General features: G+C 33.9%; 3 protein-coding genes and 1 long non-coding RNA gene across 6 annotated transcripts in view; 2 read left to right on the top strand and 2 right to left on the bottom strand.

The window, feature by feature from the left end:
- The first annotated feature begins 2,591 nt into the window (after positions 1-2,591).
- On the top strand, positions 2,592-12,506 carry LOC117109308 (putative uncharacterized oxidoreductase YGL039W). 3 transcript variants are annotated; one of them, XM_033251581.1, is made up of 9 exons: positions 2,592-2,745; positions 3,162-3,334; positions 4,708-4,909; positions 5,330-5,505; positions 7,204-7,329; positions 9,478-9,684; positions 10,074-10,154; positions 10,581-10,702; positions 11,160-12,506. In XM_033251581.1, exons 2-9 carry the CDS (start codon positions 3,310-3,312, stop codon positions 11,298-11,300), a joined length of 1,080 nt encoding a protein of 359 aa, XP_033107472.1. In that variant the 5' UTR covers positions 2,592-2,745; positions 3,162-3,309; the 3' UTR covers positions 11,301-12,506. The 3 variants fall into 3 exon arrangements, with proteins under 3 accessions (XP_033107472.1, XP_033107474.1, XP_033107473.1); XM_033251582.1 differs by having other exon boundaries at positions 2,633-2,745; positions 3,128-3,334; XM_033251583.1 differs by lacking the exon at positions 3,162-3,334 and having other exon boundaries at positions 2,604-2,745.
- Positions 12,507-15,153: 2,647 nt separating this feature from the next.
- On the bottom strand, positions 15,154-23,035 carry LOC117109307 (DCN1-like protein 1). The gene is made up of 7 exons (XM_033251580.1): positions 22,943-23,035; positions 22,626-22,839; positions 21,459-21,627; positions 20,561-20,691; positions 19,807-19,889; positions 19,169-19,265; positions 15,154-17,107 (listed from the first exon to the last, which is right to left on the bottom strand). Exons 1-7 carry the CDS (start codon positions 22,943-22,945, stop codon positions 17,031-17,033), a joined length of 774 nt encoding a protein of 257 aa, XP_033107471.1. The 5' UTR covers positions 22,946-23,035; the 3' UTR covers positions 15,154-17,030.
- Positions 23,036-23,240: 205 nt separating this feature from the next.
- On the top strand, positions 23,241-24,819 carry LOC117109299. The gene is made up of 3 exons (XR_004445494.1): positions 23,241-23,440; positions 23,905-23,988; positions 24,319-24,819. It is a non-coding gene; the product is annotated as an uncharacterized LOC117109299 (long non-coding RNA).
- A 459-nt stretch (positions 24,820-25,278) lies between these two features.
- Positions 25,279-27,937, bottom strand: part of LOC117109298 (collagen alpha-2(IV) chain-like) — a 55,008-nt gene continuing 52,349 nt past the window's right edge. Inside the window, exon 41 of the mRNA XM_033251567.1 lies at positions 25,279-27,011. Coding sequence (XP_033107458.1) covers positions 26,754-27,011 — 258 coding nt within the window. The 3' untranslated portion in view covers positions 25,279-26,753. The remainder of the gene's footprint in view (positions 27,012-27,937) is intronic.

The raw sequence follows: 27,937 nt of genomic DNA, 5'->3' as shown, positions 1-27,937 counted from the left end.
ATTAAACTACTGATAAATTACATTAGAAGAAAATTAATTATAAGGCGATACCAGAACAGGAGGGATGATTGTTTGTTCCGTAACCACGATTTTTTAATTAAAAAGACAAACAAACAAGCAAAAACATTTGAGCAGGATTGTGTTTGAAAATTTTCGCTTAGTCGCGCAAGTGAGGCGGATCTAGAATGAAAACAAATACAATATTTCAACCATTCAATTTGCAACCAAGAAGCCCACGTCACTCTTCCTTTTGAATCTTGGATTTAACATAGTGATAGGCCTACAGCAGTGCTTATCCTTTTGGAACACCCCATTAAGGGGACAACTAGACTGGGTTCCAGTCCCTAAACTTTGTCTTAATCAGTAAAAAAAGCTGGAAAAACCGATTTTGGCACCAATGGCGTTCCATATTACCTATTTGCTTGCGCATAAAAATTTAATTTAAAAAATGTGTACCCAGATTTTTAAACCAAAAAATTATATTAATAAAAATAATAAAACACTTCAGTGAATGGAAGTGTTTCTATAATTTTTCGCTGTAAACTGATGGGTAGACATTTTTTAAATACACCGCACTAATTTCTATGTTCAAGTTGATAACATTTACCGTATGTTACTTCAAAAAGTTAATTTAAAAAAATATTTTTATGATTTTTTTGGTATTTAGCAAGGGACAATACGTTTTAAAGTGTTGTATTTAGAACCGTTTTTATCTTGTTTTCGAATGACGTCACGGCGCACTCATAAGCAAATAGCAGCTACGCATTTTGTGTTTTCTTTGGTGAGTGCGTTTATGCCTACGATGTAAGTCATCAAATTTACCTGACTAAGCTTTTACTGAAATTAGGGGTAAAGTTTTCATTATGTATATTCCCAACCCTTATTATATGGACACCCCTAGATGGGGGCGCCGACTTCTGATAGAGTGTTCCAAATTGAAATAAACACACAAGGAGGAAACTAATTTTATTATGGTATCGCTAACTACAAAAGAATATTATTTCATTGAAATTGACAACTTTTGAATTAAGCCCACTGAACGTGCGTTACTTTGTATAAACATTTTTTTTAAATTTTGATTTTGATTCTTACATAGCATTTTCCCTTTCATAGATTTCATTCCATACCCGTATAACTTGCACCCCGATTTCTAGGTCAATACAATACACTATTCGTTGCGCACCCAGAAAGCTTAATATTTTTTTTTTAAATAAAATTATTATTATTCTTATTATTATTATTATTATTATTATTATTATTATTATTATTATTATTATGATTGTTATTATTATTATTATTATTAAAACCTCAAATAAAAGCCCTTTGCTTATCTTTTGTTAGGATACATGAGTCTTTTTCGAGAAAGGCTTCTTTTCGAGATTACTTTTGCAAAAAACTAACTAAAAAGTGGTGCTTCTTTTCATAATGAATGTTCTTAATACTTGGAATTGCACATAAAACCGTACAGGACAACTCTGAAGACATTTTCACATGCAAGGAATTCGGAATTCTGTTTATTATGTTTTCAAAACTAACAAACATTAGGTAATTTTCTTTTTTTTTTTTTTTTTTTTTTTTTAATTAGGCCTGTGATGATCAAAACATGTAGACGACAATCTTTTGGACAATTAGAATTCTATATAAAAATCAAGTTTTGATATACAGTATTTTTATTACCATAAAACAACAAATAATAAGCCTGGCCTATGTATTATTTATTAAACGTGTGCACATGTGTAACTTAGGCCTATATTAATTATAAAATTTCCTGTCTTCTAATAGCCGGAGTTCAACTAGTCCTGTTAAAAAGTTACAATGTTTCCATGTAAGGCTTCTACAAATTGAATGCTTGCACGAAATCCTGTTGACCAAATCGTTTCGTTATATATATTTTTGCGGGATTTATTTTAACCATGCTACGATAAAATAATACTCTATATCATAATCATCAAAGACAACGAAAAGAAGCCCATATATGTTGATTAGAAGCCCTGGACTTATTTTCGAGATTACTTTTGTGAAATAAAGAGGGGCTCCTCATTTCGAAATGGGCTTCAAGGTTTTACGGTACGTCAACGTTGTATGACAACTCTATATTAAGGGGACAATTTTCTTAAATAGGAGTACCCCTGTTCGGGGACACCCCAGACACCTTTTTGTCAGTGGCGCATTTAGGGGGCGGTGGGCGCACTCCCCTTCAAAAAAATTATTCGCTCCCCCGTCTCCCCCACCCCAAAAAAAATCAGGGTCAAGTAGTTAAAAAATCACTATAAATCACCTTATTTTGTGAGTTAGCTCCACCTCAACTGAGCATCGAGTCCGCCCCACCCGCTCCCCTTGGCCTTCGCGTCCCATTATCAGCAAACCCACTTCAAGGCTCCTGAATATGCCAATGCTTTTTTGTCTCTTATAGGGGTTCTACTGTAGGCCTAACTAGTTTTGAGGTCAACCATATCGTGTTAATTATTAGACATTTAGGGTTAATGCGGCTGACGGTTAATACACGTCACGTTAATGACACGGAATTGTCATGGTTCACAAACTTTCAGAATTTTGAAGCCTTTGTCAACAATACATGGGAGTATTTTCTCTCATTTTGTAGTTACGACAATACCTCAAATCTTACGAACTAATGGATGATTCACAAAAATCGCACATGCGTGAGGTTTGAAAGAAAAACACACCTTTACTGAAATCTTCAACCACTGTGTTTATAGACAATGGCAGAGAAGGTCGAAATAACGAGTAAGTACACTAAAAGCTATAATATGATATTAAGCGACGTTAAATCAATGTATTATAGGCCTATAATTAAATATAGTAATAACATGATAACAGTATTGTGTATCAATTAAACAAATTCACCCAGAAAGCTTAAAATTAAATAATAATAATAATAATAATAATAATAATAATAATAATAGTTATTATTATTATTATTATTATTATTATTATTATTATTATTATTATTATTATTATATTATTATTATTATTATTAAAACCTCAAATAAATGCCCTTGGCTTATCTTTTGTTAGGACACATGAGTCTTTTTCGAGAAATTGCTTCTTTTCGAGATTACTTTTGCAAAAAACTAACTAAAAAGTGGTGCTTCTTTTCATAATGAAGGCTATTACTTACTTTTGCACATAAAACCGTACAGGACAACTCTGAAGACATTCTACATCCAAGGAATTCGGAATTTGAAGGTTGGTGGCTTAATGGATCATATTCACAAAAATCGCACATGCGTGAGGTTTGAAAGAAAAACACACCTTCACTGAAACCTTCAACCACTGTGTTTATAGACAATGGCAGAGAAGGTCGAAATAACGAGTAAGTATTAACTAACAGCCATAATATGATATTAAGCGACGTATTACATCAGTGTATTATATTCCTATAATTAAATATAGTAATAACTTAAATGATGGTATTGTGTATCAATTAAACAAATTCAGTTGCATAATGAAATTATTCCGAATGAAAAATATATCAACAGATTTGGCATCTTGTTAGTTATGTTTTGAAAGTGGCTGACTGACGGCGCTGAATTATTCGAGCAATTATCGATATGTAGAAATGTCAATGAACCTCATTAGCCACCTCAGAGGGAGCCAGTGGGTGGGGGAGGCCAAAATTTGGGGGACCTTGCCCCCCCTCTGTTCCCCCACACCCTTGGCGACGCCACTGATTGGTTGTTGGTTGGCTGGTTGGTTTGTTTGTTTGTTTGTTGGTTGGGTGGTTAGTTGGTTGGTTGATTGGTTGATTGGTTGGTTGTTTGGTTTGTTGGTTGGTTGGGTGGTTGGGTGGTTGGTTGGTTGGTTGGTTGGTTGAATGGTTGGTTGGTAGGTAGGTTGGTTGGTAGGTAGGTTGGTTGGTTGGTTGGTTGGTTGGTTGGTTGGTTGGTTGGTTGGTTGGTTGGTTGGTTGGTTGGTTGGTTGGTAGGTTGGTTGGTTGGTTGGTTGGTTGGTTGGTTGGTTGGTTGGTTGGTTGGCTGGTTGGTTGGTTGGCTGGTTGGCTGGCTGGTTGGTTGGTTGGTTGGTTGGTTGGTTGGTTGGTTGGTTGGTTGGTTGGTTGGTTGGTTGGTTGGTTGGTTGGTTGGTTGGTTGGTTGGTTGGTTGGTTGGTTGGTTGGTTGGTTGGTTGGTTGGTTGGTTGGTTGGTTGGTTGGTTGGTTGGTTGGTTGGTTGGTTGGTTGGTTGGTTGGTTGGTTGGTTGGTTGGTTGGTTGGTTGGTTGGTTGGTTGGTTGGTTGGTTGGTTGGTTGGTTGGTTGGTTGGTTGGTTGGTTGGTTGGTTGGTTGGTTGGTTGGTTGGTTGGTTGGTTGGTTGGTTGGTTGGTTGGTTGGTTGGTTGGTTGGTTGGTTGGTTGGTTGGTTGGTTGGTTGGTTGGTTGGTTGGTTGGTTGGTTGGTTGGTTGGTTGGCTGGTTGGTTGGTTGGTTGGTGGGTTAGTTGTTTGGTTGGTTGACTAACTGACAAGTTGGTTTGAATTAGTTGATTCGGTTAATCTATTAAGTGATTAGTTGATTCGATGATTAATTAGCCGAATTGTCTGACTTACAGACTGTTTAGTTGATTGATTGTTGGATTGATTGAGTCTATCAAGATTAAGTCTGATTTTACTAATATGCCTACCAATGGTACTCAGAATGGTACTGTATTGTCAATGAAAAAGATAGTCTCTCATCGTGATATACTTATTTTACAGAGGTACTGGTCACTGGTGCAACAGGATTTATTGCGGGACATGTTATACGGCAATTGCAACAGAATTGCATCAATGTACGTGGAACAATACGATCAAACAATGATGCCAAGGAAAGAGATCTTCTAGAGAAATTGTGTATTGATCCTTCTAAACCGTTTGAGCTTGTTGAGGCTGATGTATTGAACACAGACGATTGGGAAAGGTAAGCCCTCGGTAGACAGAACAAGAATAGACTATAGACTGTTTATTAGTATACAAATAGGAGATTTGAACAAGGAGGTAATACATAGGCCTAATATGGATTTGAATCTTTACACGAGTGTGGCACTTTTGACCGTTCGGTCGGTGGATCGGATTCATCAGTCGATCGGTCGATCGCGATTGATCGATTAATAGTTGGTTGTCGTTTTTTTATTAATCGGTTGACCGAATGATTGATTGATTGATTGATTGATTGATAAGTCTGACTGTGACGTTGCTCACATGCATTCATCCGTTCTGAAAATGTAATGATTCTGAGTTATCCTAGATTATACGTCGGTGCGTTGACGTCATTACAGAGCTAACAAATTAAGTCTCTTTTAATATATATCTTTTTTTTTGTTCTCATGTTTCTTGTCAGTGCTGTAGAGGGCTGTTCTCATGTTATACACTTAGCAAGTCCTACAGATGGTTTTTGGAAAGAAGAGGAAGGCGAGATGACAGAACAAGCTGTACAGGGAACTATTAACATCCTGAAGGCGTGCAGTACTGCAGGTGTAAAACGTGTCATCCTGACCAGTTCAGTTTTAGCAGTCTGTGAGTTTGGTATACATTTTAGGCTAATATCTGTCTGTGGAAAAACGCAAAAGTCACAATATTTAAAACATCACATTTATCAGTTTCGCTGTTCGCCACATACTTTTATAAGACCTACTACCAAAATTGATAACATTATAGCCAATTTAATGGTCATAGCATGGAGGAAGAATATTTTCTTCCTCCATGGATATAGCATGTTATACTTTATATAACCATGGAGGAATGCATGATAAACGCTACCAAACGGTCCACTGCACCTTTATTCTTGTAACTCTAGATATGTTTCGAGAAAGTACTAGTACTGAATTGTAATTGTCAACGATGATAAGAATAAGCTTGTCTCGTCGTTTCTATATTCCTCGTCGTTTTTTGTTTAATTTAGGCCTGCTTTACTATTTGTACTTGTCTTAATTTGACTGATTGTCTATAAAGTAAACAAAGAAATTTATATATATTATTTTATCTTAAAGTTTATCAACCTCGACACAGACATCGTTAATTCATATTGATTGAGCATTCTTTTTTGACACATGTAGACATTTAGTAAATTGAAAATATGTTATCCATGACCGGGGCTAATAATAAAGTACGTGAAGGCAGTTTATTACAATGTGACAGCGCTTTATTATTTTATTCTCTGTGGGATATTCAACATAAATTCATTGTGTTTATGAGTGGAGATTGTTAAGGTCTGTGGTTATGGTGTCTGCCTTTTAGTTATTTCGCCATAGGTTCCAATTCTACAAATCCGTCCATCTTCATAAGCCTTCGCATTATTATTTTGAAAGTAAAGTCATAGACACAAATATTCAAACGGCCTATAAGCAAGGTACCGTATTCGCCTGTAGTTTATAAATCGTGTTTATTAAGATTTACTCATAACCGAATACTGCAACCAAACTTCAATACCAGCCTATAAATAAATAAAACTATAATAAACTTTAGATAAATCAAAAGTAAACTGACTTTAGAAAATACGCATAGGTCTATTCCCTATAGGCATATACCGTAAAACCTCGAATTCTTTTTTATTTTGCGAACTTGTGTCTGGGCTTCTTTTCGAGGCCACTTTTGCAATTTAAAAAGGGGGTCTTCTTCTCACAATGAATGATATACAATTTGAGAATTAGTAGGCCTTATAAAACAATAAATATGGATACTGCTTAGCATCAACCTTTATCATGGAGTGCATTAACCAGCATTAAATCACCTAAACTACTGTATAAACCAGCGTGTTTTTAATTTAATTTGTTTCTTAGAAATTCATGTACACAGTGGCGTATCTACGGGGGCGCACGCCCCCAAAAATTACTCCCCCCCACCAAAAAAAAGTTTTATGTTATCTTGAAATTCGTGATGGGCTTCTTTTCGAGGCTAATTTTGCAAACTCAAGAGGTGGGTTTCAGTTTGAGATGGGCTTCTTGGTTTTACGGTATATAAATAGACTTTCTAAAAGGTTCGTACATGAAGGATTGATAGTGCCGGGGAAAGTTGAGCCCTCGTGCTATAGTTTTGCCATGTAGGCCTATTAATCGAACCTTCGCGTACTAATCTCCATCTAGTGTATGAAATACAATTATACTTCTATACTCCTTAATTTGTCCCCAAGTTTAGTTGTTTGACCAATGGCCAACTAGACACTTCGATGTTCAATCCATTTCATTCCTGACATGAACATTTTATTTACTTTTTCAGCCAGTTTTAAAAAATCTTCAACATACTCAGAAAAAGACTGGACCGATATCAATGAAGGGACGGCTTATTCTAAAAGTAAGATTCAGGCAGAAAAGGCAGCTTGGCAGTTCCTCAAAGATGTCGAAAGTAAGGTGTAGCAAAACTGTTTCAAATGTTCCGTTACCTTTTTTTAAAAAAAAAACTGTGCCAATGTGTCCTAAAAAGTTTGTACCGTACAACAGGGACGTATCCCGGGGAAGGGGGGGGGAGTCGTGGGAGCAGCGGTTCCCCCCCCCCCCTTGTACACAGTGTTAAAATGTTAAGGCTTGTTTTTGAGCCAATACAAATTATTTCCTGGGATAACTCAAAATTAATACTTCTAAAATACGTAAATATACATAGGCCTAGGCCTACTATAATTATAATACATGCCTAAACGTGATTTTTCAAAAATCCATAAATCCCAGTCCAAGTCTTTTAAGATAAAGAAATGTGATTCTGTATGGTTCAGTTTGGTTTTTATCCTCTTGCAAGCTTCTTTAAAGTTTTGTTTAATAATACTTTACTATTAATATTAATAATAATAATAATAATAATAATAATAATAATAATAATAATAATGATAATAATAATAATAATTATAATAATAGTAATAATAATAATAATAATAATAATAATAATAATAATAATAATAATAATAATAATTACAGTATGATGATGATGATGATGATGATAGTGATAATTGATAGTAATATTAATAATATTAAAATGTGAAGAAAATTATGCTATAAGCGAAAAATAAAGTTGTGATTTGTTGATGATAATAGTTAAAGCTTAGTAGATTATAGTTAGGCCAAATTGTCCTAGATATTAAGTAGATCCCTGACATGAGAAATTTGTTGGCGTTTCATTTTGACTATTGTAATGGTGATGTGATGATGATGAATTTTTTTCCGGCCATCTAGAGGTACTATTTCCTCAAATTTTCTCACCTTAGCCCCAACCATGGTGGGGCTGAGGTGGTTGTGAGCCACGGTTTTGAAATATCTAAAGAACACTCAAAGGCAATGATTTTAAGCTTTGTTTTCTATGGTATATCACACACATTAATAAGATCTCTATGGTTGCCGAAAATCCCTGATAAAAGACCATGAGGATTTTTTTGAGCTCTTCATTTGGACTAATGGTGATGTGATGATAATTAATTTTACTAAAAGTGTCGTTCCTGGCCATCTAGAGGTACTATTTCCTCACTTTTTTGCACCTCAGCTCAACCATGGTGAGTCTGAGGTGGCTGTCGACTCACAAAATGTCCTCCCCCTCCACCCTTCAAAACAGATTAGCGCCCTTCCCTGGGTTTGACATTAAACTCCATTTAGTCGGCACCTGACTCCGAGTATACCTTGTGACTGTTGAGGAGAGGGTGCATAAATTTGTTTTTAGGATGTGATCTGGTTTTTCATGCCTATTTTTCGTGTTTAGGCCCATGACTATTTTGGATAAGAATTTGGTTTTTTTTTAAGGAAAAGAAGGAAAATATATTCAAATTTACGTATGAAAGTGTAATTTCCGGCCATCTAGAGGTGCCCAGTGGGGGGGGGGGGGTGGGGGGGGGGGGGGGGGGGGGGGGGATAATGGGAGGTGAGAAGGCACATGCGGGGGAGGGGTGGTTTTGGGAGGGGCATTCCCTCACATTTAAGATTTTGTTTGGAATTAGTAGACTGCTAGACGATCTTAGGTGGCATCTGAAAAGAAGTAAGCTTAAAATAGAAAGAGTTGTTCTACCAGAGTACACGAGAATCACATAAACAAGACGGATGACCATTATTAGGGCTAGCCACCCTATTCATCCCCCTAGATCCGCCACTGGTGCCCTAATCATAAATTTCAAACCTCAGCCCCAACCATGGTGGGGCTGAGGTGGGTGGTTCCTCAGTCTGTGAAAAGTCCCTCCTTGGGTCACATCTCTTTCGACTTCCTGGATCCGCCACTGTTGATTTATTGTAATTATTGTTGGGCCTACTAATATTATTTATGATGTGTCTAATGCAATGTTCACTTTATCCTCCCAAAACAGTCCTTAAAACGTTCAGAGTGCGCTACTTCGCAGGGGGTTCGTCCCCCTGGAACCCGCCGGGGTCCTACGTACCTTGCATAACGGCTCCCCCCTTTCAAAATCCTGGCTACGTCCCTGTCGTAGAGAATGAATAAGTGACACGTAAGTCCGTTTTAATTGCTAGCAGAAACTGACCATGTATAACTTCCTACATGACTTTTAGTAATCTGGTATTTCAGGTGATGAAATTTTCGAGTTGGTCTCCATAAATCCTGGATTTGTTCTAGGACCGTATTTTACAAATTCCCCTGGTTGTAGTGTTGCAGTTATAGCGGATGTTCTTATGAATAAGAATAGCCGCGTGCCACATATTGCACTACCAGTCTGTGACGTCAGAGATGTAGCAAAAGCTCATGTGAATGCATTGTCATGTCCAGAAGCTGCACGTAAGTTACAATCAATTAAACAAATACCGGTATCAATTAGTCAATCAATCCAGGATGTTTTACTGCTTAAAGACCTCATCCATTGTAAGTAATTTAGGAACTCTTTGCTATGGGACAACGTTAAACTAGTGATGAAACCCATCCTTAATGTTGAAAATCTGAACATTCTGAACTTGGTGGGGGAGTTGGGGCTGTCCTTGAGTCCGACTGGATGTGAGGTACTTAACACACTCAGTTGCCGTTAGAATACAATTCCTCGACTTTAACTATATTGGTTACGATCACTTGGCTAATGGATAAGTCTCTATTACCTGTATGTTTGAGTCAATGACGTCACCCATAAGATATTATTTACTCAGTTATTTCACATTTTTTAATATCCTCTTCAGACAATCGTCATATAATCGTCTCGGATTTCGTATTCTGTGATAAAATTGGAAAAATACTGGCAAGCGAGTTCAAGTCGCAAGGTATGTGTGTAATCACTTACATTACAGGAGTTTCCAAACTGATATTGGTTATGGTATAGCGAGTGTTTTAGGGCAGTATACTGTAAACAATGACACAATTGACCGACGTTTAAAATGTGGTTATACTCTTTAGACCTATCAGATAGGCTCAAATAGTTAACTCTGATGTGATGTGGGTATCCGGTTTTTTTTCCCCCCGGAGTATAACAAATCCAGGTCTAGATTCAGAAATATTTTGAGCTCGTTGTTGCTGATTATAGCTAAAATCTGCGCATTACCAACTCAATGGATGTGAAGTTTCGGCAAATGTCTAAATTAACGGCGCAGGATAGTAAAAGCAGGCCGATACGTATACAAACAAACCAATTTAATTTTAAATTTGTAAAGCTGATGAACATTGAATTACTTTTCTCTCTACTTATCTAGGTTACAATCCAACTACAGCTGTTGCGTCACGCCCTTTTCTCAAGTTTTTGTCTTTTTTCGATTCATCACTCAGAAACACGACTGCAAGTTGGGGGATTAAACCTAATGTGGACACAACAAGGGTATGTACTGAAACGTTAGGTATAGGCCCCCATTAATTATGGAAACAACAGCTTATCAATCACTTGACCTTTTTTGAAGGTTTGCATGGAGGAAGCAATGCAATCGAAACGTCGATATATTCTCAACCAACAACAGTTCTTTTCAGAACTATCTACGTGGTGTACCGAAGCATTAATATATATTATTAAAGTCTCAACATTACGAATAACATGCGTTTCAGGTGCGAACTAGTTCGACCACGATGTAGGCCTATTTAACATCGATAATCAGGAAATTAATTGCGTTTTGTTTGTCTTATTATTGAAATATTTACTTTACAAATATTAATAGGCTTATATCAGTTACATGTGAGAATGTTACTATTGTTAAACTAATTAACAGTAGGAATTTTATTAATGTTCTATTCTATTATTTAGTTATTTTACGTGGCAGTATAATTATCTTCTAATTTTTTAGATGCGTGAGGTACTGAAAATCACACCAATATCTGTTGACAAGACTATCATTGACATGGCATATTCGCTTATACAAAAAGGATTTCTCCCCGAAAAACTAAAGTTTCGGGCGCCAGAAGACCTACCAGTTAAGGACAATTGAACGTAGTTTTGGTGAACGTTGTGCTGATAAAAATGCAAACTTGTTTACATATCAAACGCCTTAGATTCGGCAACTATATCATAGGTTTATAGTTTAGAATCGAAATTCCTACATATTTTGGTTTTTACAGGTAAAAGTATGGTTACTGCTGAATTGTATAAAAAATAATATATTACCTTTATAAAAGCTTTTACGTAAATTTCGATATCCGACATTATTATTACTCCAGTTATATTATGCTCTATAGAGCAACTCAACTGTAATACGAATCATACCGATAAAGCTGTAGAAAATTTCCCCTATCCATCTTACGTTTTTTTGTGACATGTAGAGGTTTATTTAAACGTTTATGTGAAGTTTCGTATGTCTGATATTGATTTTTTGACAGTTTAAATGTTTTTAAATCAAAAGTTGTTAGTACTTTTTAATGTACTTTTATATCTATTTACATAAATATTTTATACTGTATGTATTTTAACCTGTTAGTGGCGTTTTTTATCGCTGTTGGTTAGTACGAATAAAATAAAATAAAATAAAATAAAATGTCCATATACGGGCAAAGCACGGATTTTCACAAGGCTACATTAATATTTTATAAATAATATATAGGCCTACATACAGTACTTGGTTTTTTTGTGATAGTAATATCGTCGCACACAATATCAAACACATGACCAATGTAGAGGTATCGTCTGTACAGTTTATTAGAATGAATCACGTACATTATTACGTAATAATGAACATTCCCACCTGAAGATTGAAAAGCGTATCGTGACGTCATATAAAATGAATGCTTGGTGTATTATTAGCAAAACCTATATAAAGCATACTTAATTTCGTTGATTATACTACAATACAGCATGGAGTTATATAACGAAAAAAAATGATATCGCTATCACACATTATATTGATGCTTTTACTTATGATAAACAATAAGTACTTTTCATCAATTCAACATCTAAATGAATAAATTAAATACAGAAATAATATCAATAGGTTTGAATTTTATCACACAAATACCATCCTTATTAATCGACCGCCACGATTTAATATTTCACAAAGAAATACACACTATTTAAGGATGTAGTCATATACTAGTGTACGTAAAGTTTTCTATAAAATTATTGAGTGTAAACTAGGCCTTGAAATGATACAGTCTTGGATGATAAACAGTCGAATACAAATATATATACAGTATTAATCATATCGGCAATATTGTACTGCATTTTTTGAAGATAAACTGTCTGTCGCAAAATCTAGGGGAAGGGGATAAATTTACAATATTGAATTGCTAATTTAAAAATATTAAATAAATTATCAATTCTCAATGAGGCACAAATCATTCTCATTTAATAAAAACAATCTTCACATTGATTATTAACCTATATAATGTCTATGCAAATAATACAGCAATGATTAAATTTAATTCTGCATATTTGTTTCTAATCATAACTTGAAAGAAAACAACTTACTTCAATATCAAAAGTTAGTAATCAAAATAGGAACTATAGGACTAATGTTGGCTTAATACACACAGTATGTATTTAATCATCGTAAAAGAATGATTCAGCAGTATACATGGCACTATGGACACGCGAGAACATTAGCGGGATTTGCAGTGTTGTAGATTTCTACTAGGAGTCGTCACATGGTTTGCTGGAATGAATAAAGCGCACGTGAAAATACGCACAACGCAGATTTACGTCCAAGTGCACATAATGGCCAATGAGAAACGTAGCGCAACATAGACACATGGAGCCATGAGCAAATTTAGTAGTTTCGACTGCCACTGCTGCTTATTTATTTATCTATAATTTGATTCATATTTTAATAACAGAACTAAAAAATATGAGATTTAGGCCTATAATGCACTCATTCCTACAAAAGGGTGTTCGAGGCGTATTGTCTAACATCGTGAGGTCTAACTCAAGGTTAAAGTCAAATACACATACATAAAATTTATTATCAATTAATTTCATATAGAGGTAGTATTGAAATAGTAACTACTTCAATGTAGAAACCACAAATGAACGCAATATGTAGCATTATTCAAAATTAAAAACTTGGCTTTGATTATTCTGTAAAAGAAGCTTATTGAGAGGGGATGTGGTTTGCACCCACAAATTGAATAGGCCTTCAACAGTGCTTAAACGAAGATACTGATAGTAGACCCTATACAAGATATGTAAATGTACGGTATTGGTAGAAACATGTGACAATAAAGATTGTGTTGGTGCTGGCGAACTAGAGGTTGATCCAGAAACAAGGTATGTTGGCTGGCAAGGGTACACAGATAATTTACGGTACTACATGCCAGACCTAATAAAAAATAATGGCCGATACTTTAGGAGGGGGTGGGCCTAAAGCATCATTATCCCCATCTAAATCGACATTTACACTATTTTTGTGTTCTTTTTCCCACGTTCTCTCCACACAGGAATGTTAAGTGCCTGGTGGTTACAAAATACCAACGAGTTGATGACAAACTGCAACATCTGGAATTGTCGTTTCATACAATAAATTTTTGATTCAATTAGGAGGTTAATATGGGGAGCACATACAGTAGAGCCCTTAGTAATATGTTATTAATAATTATTTTATTGTTAGAAAGATTTCGCAAATAAATTATTATAATATATTAATTATAAATGAAAGATTCCTCTTCAAATATTCATACAATTCGTATACTGTACAGTAAGGCGAGACTTTTATTATTCCTTGCATCGCATACTTATTTTTTTAAAGATCATCGGAGGAGGGCTGAATAAAAATAAAATTTTGTTTTCTTATTTAGCAAATAGTTTTGCCAAAAACATCCAGACGGAGGAGAAAATAAAAATAAAATGTTATTGGCGAATGTAAAATAGGATGGTTAAATGCTTCAAATTTATATAATTAGGAAGAAATATACATATCTTATCTTTGGAGACTTCAAGGCAGCAGAGGGAGTAATAAAAATAAAGAAACAATTTCATTTTTCTCTGAAATTTCCACTTCTTCGTGGCAGCGGGTGCGCTCATTGGAAAAAATAAAACTTTATTTTTATTTTAAATCATCAATATTTGCAGCCTCGACTAATGTTAATAACACTATACAAGACTGTGTGTTGGTGCTGGCGCTTTTCTGAGTTCGTTTTTGATAACCCTGTGCATTTGCAACTCTTTTTTCGCTTGATTTTAAGCACTATCCACACTACTCTAAGGAGGATGCAGGATTTGTTGGTAGGGGGTCCGTGAGAATCCACACCACCTTTTCCCAGTGGTCGTGCCGTCATGGAAAGCTGCCCCCTCCCCCTGCCACTTTAAGAAAACCAAATTTTGTGAGGGAGAAAAAAATGTATATGGATTTTCTACTTATAAAGTAACCTCTAATTTGTTGTATTTTTATGGGGATCCACCCACTGGAACTGGATTTTGAGCGACGCCAGCCCACATTTTTATCGTCTGGGACATCGGCCCCAGTCGGGCAAATCCTGGCGCTACCCTTGCCTTAGCCCCACACCATGGTTGGGGCTAGAGTGAGAGAATTTTGAGGATATGGACCTCTCGGTGCCCGGAAATTGCACTATCATACCTTAAAAATCTTTCCGTTAATTCATATCCTATCAACAATACAATTATTTTTCTTAATACAATTTAGGGGAATGTCATTGCACCATCTCCACCCCCCTGTATCAAGTTTTATAAGAGAAACACCTTTGCCCACACATGTACATAGTATGGCATCATCATACCCATAATGATGAATATGTCACAGGAAGCTTCATAGTTTAAACAGCATTCTGTTTCATCTTGTAGTTGTTTATGGGCTAAAACTAACTAAATAAATAAATAAAAATAATAATCTACACTCATTTCAATTGATTGAGTTATATTGGCCCCTCGTGTGCAACATCCTTGTGTGCTACATGTCCTTATTATTGTAGAACTCAAGGAAGAAATTGATTATCTTGTCTGTCACATATATGTTATAGTAATTTCCACTATGTTAGCAATATATAGCAATAAAGAGGATTTTAGGAACAAGTTGGCTTGTTCACATTTATAAAAGCATATGGTTTTGAGACCAGACGGAACAAGCATCACGTTTCTTGAGACTGCATGTTTATAGCAAATAATGTGTGGCGCAAGATTTTACCTCCTGTAACCTAAGTATCAAGCCAGATACAATAACTAAAGTCAGTCTAAAACACAATGGTCATACGAAATATGCCAGCCAGCTATGGAATACACTACATCTTTCTATAAATAATCAACTGCATCAACTACTATTACTAGTATTATCAAATATGAAATTGCAAACAAAAAATGTACTAAATTATTTCTTAATCCATTGTTGATACGCAATATTTGATCTTCATTAATCAATTTCAATGAAAAAAAATTAACCCTACATATTTTTAAATAATAAAACAGCATTTAATTACGAATGCAATAATGAACTAGAGCACTCAATCCATAGAGTGCATACCTCCATTCCATGCCTTGATACCGAACAATACACAGGCTGTGTATGGGAAATTCCACTATTTTCATTTATGCGAGTGTAAAACTGTCTGTAACCTGTGATTTTATCTTCCTAAAATTTAATCATCTCTTTCTTAGATTATGTACCATTCCACTAAATTTTATGCCTAATCTTGCTAACCAACAGACAGCAGAGAATACATAAGCTCCTTGACGGGGGTAATAATGTTATATCAACGATAATTCTAATTAAACAGTCAATGTGGTACATGAAAAGATGAAGACCTAAATACTGTATGTCAACAATGGATTTCTGAAGAGTATATCTTGACAACGATAAGGTTTGCCAATCAATACCACAATACTGGGTACAAAGCCTTTCATACTCCCTAATTATCATCACAATTATGAGACTTGGAAAATGGCATGTGATTGACAAGTGTTTCCAGGAAAATGTAGCTTTATGGTTAGTGCCCGATTTTCAATGGGAGGGTTCCAGTTGAATCCCAAATTTATGACAAATACCTATGGTATCATATGACATCACCATGCGTATATATGGGCAAATCAAAGATATTCATCACATAAAAATGGAGAGCGTTGACTGAATCTACTTGAAACATAATTGTTGTCAATCATCTACTTACTAATGGTCAGTTTACTAGCAGATAAATACTATTTTTTACATTCAATATCTGTTCGGTATTTAAAAGATTTTTTTACTAGTTTAAGCCTTCCTCTATGACGACAACTTGAAATGTCTATTAGTGCCTCAATTACTCCAATTCTTTCAAAATAATCCAATTCTTTCAAAAATGTTCAATAAAACATGAACATAAATCATAAAATATTATAAAAAAATAACAAAGTAGAATATACAAAACCTGTGACGGACGATTTCTCTAGCATGCTTTGTATTAAACAACCGATGACGTACTTAAATATCAATGCTATTAGTCATATCTAGATTACACAAACATAATGATCGGATATAAAAATTAATATCTGGAAGTAATGTAGCTTGGTATATAATATGTGAAGAATGTAGCTCACAAGCTGCCAATGTCATTAGCACATGCTTGATGTCAATCAGCCATGCCTTGATGTCAATCATTCACGCTTCAGCGATTCCAACAACTGTATTATCATTGGAGAAGGATACAATCAAATCACAGGTACCAAATTGCAGATTTTATTAGATGAGGTCACACGATACCAAAGAATTCATATTTGAAATGTCAGTGTTTCTCTCGAGGTACTAGTTTCAGACTGTTGTACTCCTTTTCTGTACAATTGGTTTGGCATATTCCACAAAATCATCAATCAGCACAGGCCAAGCACCTAGCAGGGAAACATGATAGGAAAATTTAGAGCAATACAAATTAATACAACAAAATCTTAAAGGGGTTCAAAGTTGAAAAAAGTCATTTCCAGGAGACCTGTTTAAATGAGCTTTTTTAAACACAGCTAATTTTGTTTTGCTGTGCTTGGTGACATCCAAAAGCACCGACTTTTGAAAAAAATTGATAATAGAGTATAGTAAAAACATGAAAATATTGTTAATTTGCGGGGGATGGGTTATTTTCCGGAAGATTCTTTTTTGCTTGCGGGAGTGTGGAAGATCTTCCCAATTCTCAAGATTCCTGTGACTTGTGGAAGACTTGGGACCCCTGGACTTAAAGCCCCTCCACACCGCAAGCAAAATCAAGCCAATGCCATTATGAGATAGTTAATTCGGAGCTATGCATTAGAGTGACTTTGTCAAGACATTAAATAAATCAAGAAGACTGGGTCCTAGTGAAACAAAAGCGGAATAATCTGTGAGAATGACTGGCCCCTGCTGTAAGTTCCAATCCTACTCTTTACATTATGTGTGTGACCATGCGTAATGCACCTTAATTATTCTTCTCTCTCCATTGAGATGTATGGCAAGACTTTTTTATACCTTGTTTAGCGAACCTGTCAAACGCAAATACTGATTATTTCGAATAAAAATAAAATTTTATTTTTGGCCAATTAGCGCACCCGCTGTCATGAGAAAAGGAAATTTTAGAAAAAAATAAAACTTTTCTTTATTTTTATTATGCCCTCCGCTGCCTTGTAATCTCCAAAGGTAAGATATATGGCAAAGACAAGCCAAACCAGTTACTCGTCACAAATCGTGTTTCAGAGAAAATGGCAAAAACATGCTTGAATGTCAAATTTAAAAAAAATCTATTTTATTGCACTAAACTAACCTTTTATATACCTATACATCATGCTATGCTGTTATTTTCCCCATTTTTAATGTTAAAACGAAATTTTTTAAAGATTTCATGATAGTTTCTGTATGAGAAATGCCCGAAATCATAAACTTTAAAGGCTGATTTCTCATATATTGTTCTTTAAACAGCTCTATGTTTAAATGCTTGTAACTTCATAAGGAAATGTCAGATTTTAATGATTTTTTTACCATTTTTATAATTCTTATTTTACTCTTTAACCATGTATTAATAACGACCAGTGACTTGTTTGGCTTATCTTTGCCATATGTATATTAGCTTCCTAATTATATAAATTTGAAGCATTTATCCATCCCATTTTACATTCACCAATAAAATTTTATTTTTATTTTCTCCTCCATCCGGATGTTGTTGGCAAAACCATTTGCTAAATAAAGAAAACAAAATTTTATTTTTATTTTCATTCTGCCCTCCTCCGATGATCTTAAAAAAAATAAGTAAACGAAACAAGGAATGAAAAAAGTCTTGCCTAAGGTACCTTGTAGAATGTTGTCTGTTTATTTTATTGAAATTGATTAGGCCAATCAGAAGTTAGCATTACTACCATGAAGAACCAATCAACTTGTAAATGTGAAGGACCAATCAAACATTAGTATGAGGTACCAAATTAAACATTAATATGAAGAACCAATCAAATGTCAGTGTAAAGAACCAATCAGATATTTTTACAGTATTTGGTACCAAATTAAACATTAATATGAAACACCAACGACATGTCAGTGAAGGACCAATCACCTATTAGTATGAGGGAACCAAATTAAACATTAATAATAATAATAATACTCAAACATTTATAAGGTGCCAATTCCAAGAATGATCAAAGGCGCGAGCTTTATTACCCCTGGTCACTGGATAACGTACAATGGCAAACCAGCACAAAGTGCAACTTCCTCTGCTCCCTGGGGAGTATCCCTAGTCGTTCGCTACTTCTTTAGCGCACGAAACTATGAACATTTAATGCCACAATATCCTACCAGGTACCCATTTATACTCCTGGGTAGAAAGCAATCACATGTCAGTGTAAAGAACCAGATATTATTATTAGGTACCAAATTCAAACATTCATATGAAGGACCAGATATTAGTATTAGGTACTATAGTCACTGAGTAAAAGTCTTACCTTCTTCATCGTAGTTTGTCATATCACCGGTTATCATGTTACTGAAGTCAAGTAGTAAATTCCAAGTGTCCCGTGGGATTGATTTTTTATGATTTTCCTGTTTGTAAAACACAAAATATTCAATTTTTTAAACAATTAAAAGGTACACACACTTTTCAGTGAATCTACAAAATATATAGGGGTCAATATGTTATAACAATAACAATATAAAAAAAATAATGATAACATAAAAAATAATATTTAACAAAATATTAATAATATAAATAATAATAATAATAATAATACTGTAATGTTCAAAAACAAAATATTCAATTTTTTAAACCATTAAAAGGTAAACACAATTTTTAGTAAATCTACAAAATATATAGGGGTCAATATGTTATAATAATAACAACAATATAATAATAATAATGATAACATAAAAAATAATATTTAACAAAATATTAATAATATAAATAATAATAATAATAATATTAATAATAATAATAATAATAATAATACTATATTATTTGTAATATTCAGTATTAAAAGATATATCTTTCATGATCCAAATTATTTAAATATTGTCAATATCCACTATAGCATTATACAAAATATAATATATGCTTACAAAATACAAACAGAATGACCAAACATACCTCAAGAAATTTGCACCACAAATCTAGAAACTCAAATCTGCCTGCCAAAACTATTCGCCAATATGCTTGCGCCATATCGAGATCTATCAAGGAATTAAGCAAAATTACATACCAACTAGAAACATTCCATTTATCTGCCAGAATTTCTTTCTGATGACCTAAATATTTTTGAATAAAAATGATTACTTACGTTCATTCTCATGCTCACTCACTCATGATTAAGCTCTGTTGAACGTTTTTATTTAAATATTTGTGGATCATCAAAAATAAATTCTAACATATACAATTTAGAGATCCAGATGAATCTTTTCACTAACATTCCAATTATCCTTCACATTTAAAAGCATTCTCCTTCCTGCATATTGGCTTGGGGGGAGGGGGAGAAGAGGGGGTGGTATGCCAAAACCAGCATCAGTAAACAAATAAAGAAAACTGACTTTTCAATATATTTAATATTCTCAACATTATAAGCTTTAAAAATGATAGGTCATGGAATCAACTTACTAAATTGCCAAAGCTATGAGTAAAATTAAATCTTTTTTGTACTAAAGTATACAATACTGCCACATTATTTAGTCTAACACATAGCGACTGTACGTTGGTTTTGGGATGGCAGCCTCATTTAATATCTAGTGACAAAACTGTGAACAAACGGATGGCCCGACCTAAAAAAAAAGAGTTTAATTCAAGTATTTAAAAGTTTTAAATTTATAATTAAAAGTTTAAAAAAATTAAAATTAATATTATTACTCACCTAGACTCTTCTGCCCAGGAGTTTTAGCAAAGTTGAAGGTAAACTGATAAAAATTCTTGAATTTATTGGAGTCTTTTAACTCATTTTCTAATGATCCTAATTTACATTTTAACTTTTCTATTGAATCGCAACTGAAATATAAGTAAAAAGTGTTAGAATGAACTTTGAACTTAGCTGGTTGATACAAAGTTAAAAAAAACCAATATATATGGCAAGGAATTCCAGAAAGGGACAAATTAGCCACATAAATGGACTGGAAATTGAACAAATCAGCAGTGATGTTGTTACTTACCTGGATAAAGCGATAGACACCTAAGATCTTGTATGCGGCTCTGTCTGCAGAAACCATGAAGCATACAGAATAGCTGTAGACAATTCTAATTATTGAAAGAGTAAGCTTTCAATTCATCTACAGTATATCGCTCTACAGCGAGAAGGAAATGATGAAACTGTATATCCACGCAGGTGTACCGTATATGCAAGCTAGTTATTCAGTTATTTTCTTTCAGCTCAAGAGGTAAGTTTCGAAGGAAAGCATTTATTGGTTTATCCAGGTAAGTATTCATGAAATAGGCAGGTCCCCGATTAAACTCTCGCCTGGGGATCCCAAGGAGAGCAATTTTATGGTTTAGGAGGGTAAAATTATGCTTTTAGATCATATTAGCAAGAAGTACAACCACAATAACTTTGGTCACAAATATTTTTTGTCATATAAACCAACCGATGCTGATGACAATAAATAATTAATATTTTTAAAAATTATTTCTTTATTCTGAATACAAAAATAAAATTCATGGAAAAAACACAATAAAGTACAGTACTGAAATAGAAAATATTTTTTTCATCGTGTTCCAAAAAATAATCATGACGTCAATATATAAAATGCAAAGGCACCAACCCAATTTCCATCATGCCATCTATAAACTCTTTTCTGCTAAATTCACATTGTGTTGCAGCTTTGAATTTCCATGCAACAATCAAAACTATTTTACTTGTCGGATCTAAATTTAGGTCATCACAAAACCTTGCAATTCCCTCAGCCAAGATTTTATCATCTTCAACTTGATCTAAAAAAGAAATAAGAAATAATTTTAATTTTAAGTGGTTTATAATGGCATGTGAGAGGTTAAAAGTAATAATTGTAGGCTAAGAGAATTCAAACACTACATGAAAACATTTTTTTACTATAAAACTCATACTTATAAGCCGAAGAAACATTGATTAAGGTGACATGCATCGTGGTAGCTACGAAGTCATTTTGTTTTGTTGAGTATTTAGAGACTTCAAGAGTATTCAAGAATTTTCTATACCTTGTTTAGCAAACCCGCCAACCGCCAATAATGGTGATTTTGAATAAAAACAAAATTTTATTTTTGGCTAGTTAGCGCACCTTCAGCTACAAAAAAAAAAAGGAAATTTCATAAAAAAATAAAATTCATATTTATGTTTATTACACCCTCCGCTCCCCTGAAATCTCCAAAAATAAGATATATATATTTCTTCCTTAATTATACTCATTTACATGTTGTCTAATTCATTAATAAAATTTTATTTTTATTTTCTCCTCTGCCTGCCTAGATGGTTTTGGCAAAATCATCATGTGCTAAATGAGAAAACAAAACTTTATTGTAATTTTTTTTTCCACCCTCCTCTGACAAGGCATAAAAAATCTCACCTTGCCAGTTTACTATTAGGCTGGTCATCTTTGTTTAAATAGGATTTTATGCATAGTTTAACGGAGAACGACCAGTCGAATACGGCCATTGATATATAATTAAAAGTTTATAAAATAGAAAAATCTAAAAAGTATGAAAATATTTATGATAAACTTCAAACTTCTGGAAAAATTTAAAAATGTATAAATTTAAAAGGTACAGCAACAATAATATTAATATAAGTACAGTGTCAGTACTGCCTTTTAAATCATCACACCATTGTACTTGTTTGTAGTAAGTATTACTAATACTATTATTTAATATTATTATTTATAATAACATAACAAACAAGGAATGATGATGGTTCCTGGCTGTAGGACTAGGAGGTACCATCTTCCGACCTTACGAACCTTTGTATCGATTGTATAATTTTTCGATCTGTTTTCTATCTACAACCGGTTTTGGTTCCCTGCAGTATCTATCTGGATTTTGAAAGTAATTATCTGAAGATACATCTAGCCTCCAATCGTGCTGAGAGAGACAGTAAATCGCAGTCTTTTCTCCAGTGTTCGTGAACTGAATAAATTGCCTCACCTTGTCTCGCTGTGACGATTTCAACTTGTGCTGTGTGGATATCACATAATTATTAATAATTATAACTAACATATCAACAACTAAGACATTATCTCATTCTACATATTATTATAATAACATGTATACATCATACCATTTTGCATGAAAATAGCAATTCTTTCCTTGCTGCCCTCGAAAAGCACAACCCCCAAAAAACAACACTCGAGAGTTTAACATTTATATAACCTTCAACCTTTGACACATAGGCCTACAGATAATTTTCTTCAATAAATAATGTATATTTGGTAAACATTTTTAAATTCAAAATACGATGTTATTTAGTAAGCTATATATATAAATATTATTTTTATATTTTAAAAGTTTACATACATTTTACCTAGCCCTAAAACTGAGCACCTTGAGTTTTTACATAAAAAATTGTTGAGAGAGTGGCCTGAAAAAGCAAAATAAAAGAGAAGTTGCGAAGGACGATTTGATAGGAGGATACGTTTTAAGTTTTGGCCATATTAGGTCAACAAATAAAAACAAAATGTGGTATGAAATTTTACCAGGATTTTTTATTATATGTGGTTGTGTAACTTCCATAGGTTTGGGTAATGTGCTTTGGCAGAGAGCCGCAAATGGAGGCAAAGTAAGTATCCCTCTGTTGCTGGTAGCGTAAGAGGGGAGACTTGGCCTTCCTTCCTGGAGCTTTGTATGACAGGCTGCCTGTCACTTTCTCTACTCTGAGCAGGCCGCAGGGCCTAGATGTTGCTTACTCGGCTGAGGAGACCATTTGACCTGTAGATTAGTAGTTATCCTTATTCCTACTTGTCTGTGCTATTTGTGTTACAGTTGTGTAATTCAACCAACTGCCTTTATTGAATGACATTCAATTTATTGAAATAGTAATTTTGTAGTAAAAAAAAGTAGGCCTAGGTCTAGGTAGGTAGGCTAGCCTAGCCTAAATCATTTTCATGAAGTAACTCTGTTTTATGGTACAGTAGCCTCTAGGACTAGCCTATCTATATGGTGCAACTCTAAAGTTTAGATTCGTGTAAATTAATAGTTAGGCCCTAAATTAATATTATTATAATTTAATTTCACTATTTTCAGCTTCGAAGAGTTGTGAATAGCAGATTTGAGTATGCACTACTTAGGAGAGACATTAAGTTAGCTGGAATGGATTGGAAAACAAAGGTTAGTAAAAACTGTTTTTTTATTTTAAGAATGTATTCTTTTGCAGCCATGAAGGAAAATATTTAAAGGAATTTAGATATCATATTGAAAATTTAGAGTTGCCAGAAAGAGGATTACTGTATTAGTGAAATTACTATAGTTGGGGGTGGGGGGAGTGGGGTGTTGCATAGCGGAGTTAATTAAGAAAATGTGTGCCTGTTAAATTCAAGGAACAGCTATTGTAGTGGCTTAAAATATTTATTTTGTAAAATATGCATTGGTAAAATTATTTTAAAAGTTAATTTTTATGATGATTATGATTGATAAATGTTGTCATTTTATTTTTCATAGGGATTGGAAGCCCTACCTAAAGTAAAATAACTTTGTCACCAAGCATGAAAATAAAGTCACTACTATCATCGTGCAAATAGACATTTTTTAGTTCAAAGAGAGCATGAATGGCCTTCTAATAAAGTGGTTTATTTCTTCGCTGATTTTGCTGGCTTATAGAGGACAGCAGACAAGTTCACTTGCAATGTTAAAGTTGAAGAGGATAATCCGATCAATGTTAGTATACGTCAACAAAGAATTTCGTTCGTGTTTGCTTGAGAATACAAGATGACACATCTGACTAAGCAACGATGTCAGCTATTTTGTGTCCAACTTGGCGATTTCTTAAATCTAAATCTTAAATCGCCTAAAACTAAATACAGTATGTACAGTATTCATATACTGTAACCATCAGTACAAATGTAACTGGATATTTCACTTGTCATATCCACATTTTTCACAAATTAATTAACTCTTGAGTGAATTGAAGATTGTAAATAAAAGATTTAATAGAAAGCCAAATGAGTAAAATTCTTATGATTGTTTTATTCAATTTCATATGTTCATTCTGATTTTATTCATCTAACACACTTCAGGGTAGGTAGTCTGATTAGATGCCAGGGATCCCAAGTTGGAAGAAGTCAATTCCGGAAGCAGGGGGTGGGGAAGCTGCCCCCCCTTTACCCTGTCGGGGAGAAAAACCACTATTCGTGGGGGAGAAATAAATTGCATGTACTGTATTTTCTACATTTTAATAGAAACTTGTGAAACTTTGAGGGGATCTGCCCCCTGGACCACTTCCGATATATATTTTGAGCAACTCCCGAATACGCCCACTTTCTCCCAACAGGACATCTGCAGCGATGGATTCGAGAATTCATAATGGGGGAACAGTGAGGGCTTACGCAGATTTAGGGCCTATACCAGTCGCTAAAACAAGGTATAAAAAAAGACTCGCCTATAAAAAAAAAAACACACAAATGACATGGTATTATTTTATTGAAATCGTAAATATTTTTTGTGAAGATTCTTGTTACAACCAACACAACCACTTTACATGATATTTTCATAACGATTGCAGCATATTTTGTATTTTGAAGAACATACAAATGTAGTATTGTACTGTATTATCATTTATTTTAAAGGTAAATATATTCAAACACAGTAATAATTCAAAAATGAGTTCACACTTATAAAATAGCACCATAGTAAATCTACATCTATTTGTTACTATCTTGCTGACTTCATAAAAGCAAGAATTTGAAATTATTTATACAATTTTTCAATAATGAAAATGTCTATAATAAGCCATCTTGTAGTTTCAAGTGCATGTACAGTATGTATGTCAAAACTTAAGGTTATGTCAAAGGTCGAGGCATCATAAACAATTACATGGTTTATATAAAATATCATTTATAGTGTTACAAATGTTGATCTTCAGCTGAATACAGCAACCAATCTTCAATGACTGTCGATTGATGATAAAATACAGTTAATACACACTAATTGTTTGTTAAACTTTGACATGCATGCGACTTGAACTAAAAGATGGCTTACTGCACACAAGTAATATGGCGAGACACTGTCGTATGGCTGCTACAAGAGATAAATAGTATAGTAAATGGCTGTCGAAATGAAACAGCAAGAAAATACATATTTACATAATAGATACTGTAATAATATTAAAATCGTTTAATACAGTAAGTATTGACACAATCTTTAATGATGTGTAATTATAGTTGTTCCTTAAAATGTTATAACAGGGTAGAAATATAAAATAAGAAAGATGATTATGCTGATATATGTTAAAATGTACTGTAAACTAAATCAAATTTCTACTGCTAGATTAAATCTCTATATTTCCAGCAACAGATAATTGCAACCAAATTGGTACAAATGTTAAATTCAAATTAAACACCAGGAGAATGACATAATTTAGATTACTTACGAGAATACAGTAATACATTTTAGACACTAAACCAATGCTACTGGTTTCTATCTATAAAATAATTAATGTGGTGGTGATTATGTATACAGTATTTAAAAAACCTGAAACAACTTGTCAATGGAAATTAAAATGAAAAGGTGTTGTTAACACCTTTGAAGATTAAAATTAAATTCAGTCTATTAATTTGACCTAATTTTTACTTCTGCAAATGAGTAACAATTACAATTGTAACTTAAATTGCTACATTTAAAATTTAAACATTGATTTTTAAAAATGTTTTAAAAAACTGCTAGTATCTAAGTACTCATTTTGTGATTTATTTTCTACTAAAAATATGAAATTGTAGTTATATTTTTTTGTAAAGTACTACACATAGTAAAATTCTAAATTTTGTTTATCGACCATGATTTTAGCATAGTAGTGTCTCATATACAGTTAACACAAAGTTAACTCAGTAAACACATATATGACAGTTCATATACAACGATTTTCACATTCCTGTAGATGTTCATTGTTTTTGGCAGACGCGGCATCGACTTATCACGTTACTTGTTCCTGTGGCCGACTTGATCAACTCACTCTCCGGCTCATCAAAGTCGATACTATTAAGGGCCATAGCTTTTAGCCAGTAGCTGTAGGCATTATTGAAAAAGTGACAGCGTCCGCGGCCATTACACTCGATGAAGGGTGATGCACGGAAGGATTCTAAGCAGGAACCAGGACTTGAGAGCGATTGACCACCGCCCTCAGGTCCGGACGCAGTATGCTGTGGGAGAAGAACAGATTGGAAATTTTAATATATGATCTGAAATTTGCAGAGGAAAACCAATAAATTATTATAAAAATGTGAAGAAATTACTACACATGCACATGGTTAACCATGAAAACCCCCCTCTATATATAAATAAATACTGTTCTTTGCTACACATGAATTTTTTCCCCTATAAAATGGTCCTATAAGAGCAATACACAAAGTGAAAATCTCATAAATGGAAGGAATATTTGACAACAGAAACTAATACTGCAATTCAATTCATAATGAATGGAGTATTGCTGGATACTAGTAATCTTTTTTATAGTTGACAGAAATTTCACTTATGTCATTGATACCATTTTTTATGGTGTTACACTTTCAAATTTAAATGTTAGTATCAGTGATCCAAGTAATCTATTCTAATTCATGATGCAATGTGTTTAGATTGGCTGAAAATTAGCACAGGGGTCAGCCATTCTGTAGCAAAAAATACTTGAATTCTTCCTTCTAATTCTATGTACATCTCTGAAATCTGCTGCCCTAAGTACTAATCAATGCTGCCCTCTACATATTTGTAACTATTGAGCACTTCTGCCCTCTATAAATAAATATTAGGTAAAGATCTTATAAACACAAGATAGCGTTCTCCCTGATTTCTGTGTGCAAATTCTGTAATAACGCAGTATGCCAACCTCTTTCGAAAGTGATTACTTCTCAACTTTGACAGCGTACACCACACGACTTTACCTTTACATGCAACAATTAGCATTGATTTACTATGCCACTCTCTTTAAAACAATGAACAAAAACATTCTTGGTAATGAGCTTTGCATGACGCGAACACCTTCCATGGCAACAACTAGAGCGCCCTCTCTCAAAAGTAATTACTTTTCTGCCAAATCGACGCTTCTATCTTGTCATGCGTAAATCGCGGAGAA

Source organism: Anneissia japonica, unplaced genomic scaffold (genome assembly GCF_011630105.1).
Source record: "Anneissia japonica isolate Jap-2015-1 unplaced genomic scaffold, ASM1163010v1 scaffold287761_len698747_cov189, whole genome shotgun sequence".
NCBI lineage: Eukaryota > Metazoa > Echinodermata > Crinoidea > Comatulida > Comatulidae > Anneissia > Anneissia japonica.
Note: the sequence above shows the minus strand (reverse complement) of the source record. Positions and strands in the feature narration are given on the sequence as shown.